Source organism: Cannabis sativa, unplaced genomic scaffold, assembly GCF_029168945.1.
Source record: "Cannabis sativa cultivar Pink pepper isolate KNU-18-1 unplaced genomic scaffold, ASM2916894v1 Contig3, whole genome shotgun sequence".
Classification (NCBI taxonomy): domain Eukaryota; kingdom Viridiplantae; phylum Streptophyta; class Magnoliopsida; order Rosales; family Cannabaceae; genus Cannabis; species Cannabis sativa.
This window is the reverse complement of record NW_026870039.1, coordinates 3,773,088-3,780,019: the sequence shown is the minus strand read 5'-3', so window position 1 is coordinate 3,780,019 and position 6,932 is coordinate 3,773,088. Positions and strand designations below refer to the sequence as shown.

The following is a 6,932-nucleotide window of genomic DNA, read 5'->3' as shown; positions in this document are numbered from 1 at the left end:
TTTATTTAGGTTTATGAATATAATAGTGCAATTGGATTCAAGAAAATTTATGATTTGGTATATGGTGATGACCATATGTCTATAGACCAAAATTATATATGTTCCTAGTAGAATGTTAAAAGTTTAGAATGCTCCTTAAGGGGGAGTAGCTGGTGTCAACTCTCCACCACCCATTGTCACCTTAGTTCTAAGTGAACTACTAGTAGTCAGTGGTAGGGCGGGCATATGAGGACCACAAGGGGACTCATATGTCTCCATAAGTTGGAATACTCATGGACACTATCTAGCCGACCTGATAGCGGATCTAAAAATGTTGCCAAAGTTTAGCATGTATGTTTCTATTGGTTTGCCGGTATGTCGCTTGCACGGGACATGGACTAAAACTTCTGAGAGACGTTATGGTGCGCCTGGCCACGAGTCTTAACAGGAGATGACACGGGTAGTTATTCGTGGGCTAGTTTACACACGCTCATGGGGCAGATGCACCATGCTGAAAAAGAGAGAGATTCAACGTATGCTACTAGTTTGGTGGCTTGTCTCGAGGGCCTGCCAACATGCGTGGAGGCATGGTGCCTTGAGGATTGGACCATGAACGTATGGAAGTTCTTGGGCGATGAGGAAGATTTTTCGAATAGTATCGAATGGGACATAATTAGAAGCATTGGCACGTTAGTTTAGTGTTGGCATCTTGCCAAAGATGCTACATTGGTCACGAGTGACTAGGTGAGCGATGGTGTTGGAATTGGCCTTATCATAGTGGGAACCTATAGATAGTGTAAGTATCTTGACTAGAAAGCCTCGATGCATGAATACTCATTAACGCTTGCTAGCATGACTTGGCAGGAGTTGAACCGTGTGAAAAATAAACTCATTGTCACTCGAATGGTTAGAAGGCTGACCTTAGCTTAAAAAAGTCAATGTGTCGCACAGTGATTCAACTACCTAAAAAGGTGAGCCCATGCACTAGGCACCACTAGCACTTTATAGTTTATACCAATGCTTGTAATATATATATTTTTCATTTAACCAAAATATATTTACATTGATTCTAAAACAATTCTACGATGTATATATTTTTACACATTTTAGATCACATTGTAGTATATTCTAGTTCAGTAAAATATTTTACATTATATTTTCTTTGCTAGTAAAATGTATTTACATACAAGTGAACCAAAATCTTACCTTTGCTTATTCCTCTACTTCCTAATTGTTTATTACAAAATCAATTTCATATTTTTTTAATAAACATAAAATATAATTCTCGTAAGCCTCATCTGCTTTAGGTATTTTGTTACATAAACCTCAAATCTCTAGTTCAAAAATAGAAAATACTAAAATGTGAAAATGACAGAGTAGTTCATGTCACTCTTGTTTTTTTGAGAATTGCAATGATTTACTGGAGTCACCTGACTGGTTTTTACCAGAGTCATCCCCAGACTGGTTCACGCTAGCTTTGGCCGCCGCAAGAAATGCAGGATCTGGTTCGTGTTTATCTGAAGGTTCCTTCATTGCCATGTATATATAGAATGCAATAACTATGTTGACTGATATTACAGCAACAAATCCACTCAGTAGTGTCAGAGAATGGGGAGATAAATCACTTGAACCTGTTCCAAACGAACATATATAGCTCAGATTCTAACATAGTAACATCTTGTATAAAAAGATTCACAAGAGAATTCGAATATTACATTTTTCTGTATCCTCATATATTGATGGTTATTCTAGAAGTTTTCTTTCTTGCAATAAATATAAATCAGCACAAGTTCAAGTTATTACTAGTTCTGTATGTTGAAACTACTCCTCTGATAGCATGGTCACATAACTATGATATAAGCTCTTTGAACTAGCTTCAATATACACTCACTAATAAACCCTATTTTGTGTTATTTTGGTTTAGGAAAAAGATAATGGGGTATTTGTGTTGGAGAGTAGTGAAGTAGTGTATATCGTGGTAGTAGTAGCTAGTAAGATGCGCTAGTGATGATGAGTTGATGTTGTTGGTGTAATGGATGATAATAGTTCGGCTGAGAAGAGCTTTATGTATTAGATCAGTATAGTATAGTAGTAAGTAATAAGCTTTATTGATGGTTTGTAGTTTTTGGTGTTACACATTTTGAAACACATGATAGAATATTTATGCTAGCTAGCCTCCCAACACTCGCGGCTAAAATATTTGGTCTGGATCATTTATCCGTACAAATCTATAGTTTTCTGTGTACAACTAGAAGATTCAAGACTAAAGTATTCTAGAAGTTTTTATGCTGTTCTAGAGCATAGTATTCTTTACATGTTTACGAACCTCTAGAGTAAAGTAGTCCCCTTAGAGTTCGCTTGGTACATCGTATTAAATTGCATTATATTATATTGTATTAAAATTTAACATATTGTATATTTATACGCCCATAAAAAGTAATACCTCTTATAATTTTACATAAAAATATAACTTAAAATACAATTCCATATAATATTACACAATACACTACAGTTAATACGACGTACCAAACAATCCCTTAAATTATTCTAAAATATCATATTAGTTTTAGAGTAAGTATGCTAGAAATGTGTAGCATCTTCTAAAGCATCTTATCAAAAAATTAAAAATGTAATAATAATCTTATTCTTCCAAATCTTCAACTAGATAAAATCAAAAGAGTGGAAGGCTAAAAATTAGATAGCTCGTTGTTCTATGGAAATTGCTACTAATTCATGTATCTTCAGAAACAGAAGAGAACTATCAACTCACTCACAGCTCACTGGAAGAGATATAAACTCCATAGGGATGTAATTAACACAGCTCATTTACTTGAGCAGAAGCAGATATCCTCAGAAAATATTACATAATTCAATTTTGATCGACAATATTAAAATTGAGCAAGGTGGTGTTGGTTTGAATGAATGTCAAAAATACCATTATTTCTATTTGGTAGTTTTAGATGCATGTATGGTGATAACAATCCCAATGCAATTACTACTGCTGCAACTAAAACTATCCACTTGCCTTTCTCTCTCCTCCATTTCTCATTTTTACGTTCTCTCTCATCCCTTTCGGTAACATTGTTTACATTCACTATTCTTACCTACATATCTAGTTACCCAATTGTATAGTTTCCTAAAATAGATTCTTAATTGTGCATATATGCATCACTTGTCAATGAAGACTGAGAGAATATAAATCTTTTCACCTCACGTAAAAATTATCTTAAAATATACAATTATAAACCCCACCCTCTAGGCCTTCACACCCACCTCCATATTTAATTCCAAGGCAGGTATTTTGTGAAAATCCAAATAAAATTATCTCTATCATAGTTAATCTTAAGTTTTCAACCAGATAATTTAGTCAATCCTTTATTCAAGCTACACTCCTATTCCATCACCATCGTTATTCCTTGCCTTTTCATTCTATCAAGGGTCATCTACAAATCCCACCATAATCAGCTTCTAATTTCCAACTTATTATTATCATTATTATTTTAAGAAATAGTTAGCCCTTAGTCCCAAGTGGACTACAAACCCCAGACTCCTTACACACTCATCTAACTACTTTTTTTTTATTCGAAACTAGGATCCCGCCTAAGCCTACAATATTTGGAGACCATGAAACTATAGCAATTTCTATGTAGGTACCAGGAAAAACTCCTCAAACCTTGTGGGAGCAAACCCCACTCATCTAACTACTTGAGCTAGATTCATGCGGCACACGTCATGAAATTGTCAAAAAATTAAATTTCTATAAATAAAGACTAATGGGAAAAAAAAAATCGCCAATGCTTGCCAACGCAAAACAGTCTACTGACTGATATAATGAGAGGCAAAACAAAGCAATTTTTAAGATACACATGCAGTGAGCATTTACCCAGCAAACCTTATAGCAGTAAATACACTATGTATTTCACTTGAATACCCATATTTATCCTCACATGGCTAGTTACTTATTTCTCAATTGTGCTAGAATTTTCTAAAAGATTAGCGTTACTTTTTCAATCTTTTCTACTTGATACTCTTGTAAGGAAATCGTACTTGTAATTTCTACAGCTATTAGTTAACCTCTTTACAAACTTCCTATGGATTTGATGAATGACAATGATAAAAAGTAGAGAAAGCTTAGATGTGAAATAAAATCCTCTCATTCCACAATAGAAAATTATTAACTTCAGAGAATAATACCCAACAAAAAATTCACAAAGAGTTTGACTGATGAAATCAACCCAACTGGTGGGTGTGTGCCCATGGGATTCTACCTATGATGGTTACAGTCCATTTTGCTCCACATTCTTGTAATTTTTCTCTCAAAACAAATGCCCCTTGACTTATTCAAATTGTCAGAACAAACGAACTCTCCTTATTAATCTCTACATGGGCCACGCACTAACCCCAAAAACTATAAACATTTAGCAAGCAAGAATTTCCAGCTGTCATCAACTCAGCTACATCTGTGCTTTACTAGACACTAATACATTATGAACTGCAATTAGTATTTCAACTTTATAAACTTTCTTCAACTATTGAATTTATCACATTAAGAAAATTCTAATGCAGAACACATGTTCTGTTTTCTTAAGCTAATAATAGACAGTTGATATCTCATCTTAATTGATAAGTACACTTTATATAGGACATTAGGATGCTCGAATAAAAGAATAAAATATGTAATCATCAACATCTGCATTCATCAGCACCTCAAGGCAAGAAAATACTACTCTAATAATTTTGGTCATGTAAATTCATGTAGTAAACAGCCCAGACTACAAGTAAGGTTAACAATTTAAACAAGGATGAAGACAGATATTTTGTTCAGAGGAGGGTAAAACGATAAACTTAACATTATTGAGTTTCTCTTGAAGACTTGTAAGGCTTATGCATTTGCTTTAGGAGTTATAAATATGGTTATGATAAAGTTTTTTAAAAGATTAAACTGAACACGGAATCCATCTCTGACCCTAGAATCCACTGTAACTAAACTAAACCCATCTCTGACCCTAGCTATTAATTGATTTGAGATTATAAAGTTAAAAATATGGTGTGGTTAAATGGGTAAGAAAGTTTATAAAGTTTCTATCAAAATAAGCATTGTAGTATGTAGACCGTAGTACGTGAAGAATTAAAGGGTTTGTTGAGTAAAGGAAAATTACATATGAAGCAACATTACTTGTAAGTTGTTCTAGGGTTACAATGTATAAAATGAATACACAAAACAGAAAAACAAATTCACAAAAGAACTTACCAGGAAACAACTTATGGTTAAACCCGTACAAAATCGCAACGGGAACCATCCACATAAACATTGACGCAATGAAGAACTTCTGTATTACTCCTCCCATAATTCTCCGATCTCTGTGAAAAGTGATATATCAGAACAATCACACAGTAAATTGATAATAAAAGGGATTCGAGAAAAGATTGAGAAATTGAAGTGATGACTAGAAGCTGTTTCAACTACAGATTAATGAATTGGAGAGTAGTGAGTAGAATTCTCTGATTGAGGAAAAGAATGACGTTGGCGGAGTAAAAGAGAGAAATGAATAAAACACTTATGTGGAAATCTCAATGAAGCATTTCCTCAAACACAATGTCAACAAAAAGTAATGAATATAATAGATTATTGGGTGAAGATTTCGTAGATTTACAGTCAGGGGTGGGGAGGAGATCTGGGCGGGTTGAGGACAACGAGCACCGAAGACAGAGGTTGGGTTTCTTCGTGAGAGAAAGAGTTTGATTTAGGTGGTGGAATGGGTGAAACAAAGTGCAAAGGGAGGATCTAGTAACGGTGTTCATCCGATCCAATCCGCACTTTTTTGGTCAAACAACATCTAATCCGCACTAAGTGTGGATTTCATATTTTGGATCCAATCCGATTCGCATAAGAGTTTAAATCCAATTCAATTCAATCCGCCATAGTGCGGATTGGATCGGTTATTTTGGATCGGTTATTTTTTTAATAATAAATTATTTAATATTTCATAGAAAAAAAATTAAAAAAAGACTATTGTTTCTTAATCTCCAATAATAATCTATTTCTATCTCTATTTATATACAAATTAAACCAATATATATATGTACTTATCTTTAAATTTACACTAAAATATATATGTATCTCTTACTAAAATAACTAAGCTAGTATACATATATTTAAATTTATGTGTATATGTCTATGTGAATAAAAATTATTTTTCTTGTATTTTTTATTATAAAATAAATAAAATGCACCAACTCAATATGTTACTAAAAGAAGTTTGTGTTTTTTTTTTATTAATATATATTATATATTATAATTTTTTAAAAATATGTATAATTAAGTGCGGATTGGATTGGATCGGTTACTTTTTGAGGTCAAACAACATCCAATCCGCACAAGTGCGGATTTTGGATTTTTCAATCAAATCCAATCCGCACTTGTGCGGATATCCGCATTTTGCGGATTGGATTGGATTGGATCGTGCGGATTGAATTGGATCGGATACTTTGTGAACACCCCTAGGATCTAGAATAGAAATGCATATTACGATTAAAGACCATTTAATTACCGATACACTATTTTTTTTTATAAATATTTTAAAGTAAAAAAAAAAAAAAACCCTCAATTTAAAATTGTGCTAAATTTTATCTCAAAAAAATCGGTTAAATTATTGTCAAAACAAGCACAAAATTTTATCTACTGGAAATTATCTCATGGAAAGTTGGACCAGATTTGTGTTGAATTTTTTTTTTTTTTTTTTTTGAGGGAAAATACTTGTTATTATTAAACAAATAGAGATTCGTTTACAACAACAGAGTATATAGGTGGAGGGATAATTTCCAACCAAGTACAAGTCTCATCCAACCCTAATGCAAATTTAGCGAGTCCATGAGCCGCGTCATTTGCAGAACGTTTAACATGTGTAACATTTACATTAGGGAAAAAGGATAATAGACTAACAACATCAAGA

At 33.3% G+C, this 6,932-nt stretch overlaps 1 protein-coding gene across 1 annotated transcript; it reads right to left on the bottom strand.

Moving 5' to 3' along the window:
• Positions 1-1,083: 1,083 nt before the first annotated feature.
• On the bottom strand, positions 1,084-5,768 carry LOC133033175 (uncharacterized). Its single transcript, XM_061107802.1, has 3 exons — positions 5,634-5,768; positions 5,231-5,340; positions 1,084-1,610 (listed from the first exon to the last, which is right to left on the bottom strand). The coding sequence occupies exons 2-3, from the start codon at positions 5,325-5,327 to the stop codon at positions 1,366-1,368; spliced, it is 342 nt and encodes a 113-aa protein (XP_060963785.1). The 5' UTR covers positions 5,328-5,340; positions 5,634-5,768; the 3' UTR covers positions 1,084-1,365.
• Positions 5,769-6,932: the final 1,164 nt, after the last annotated feature.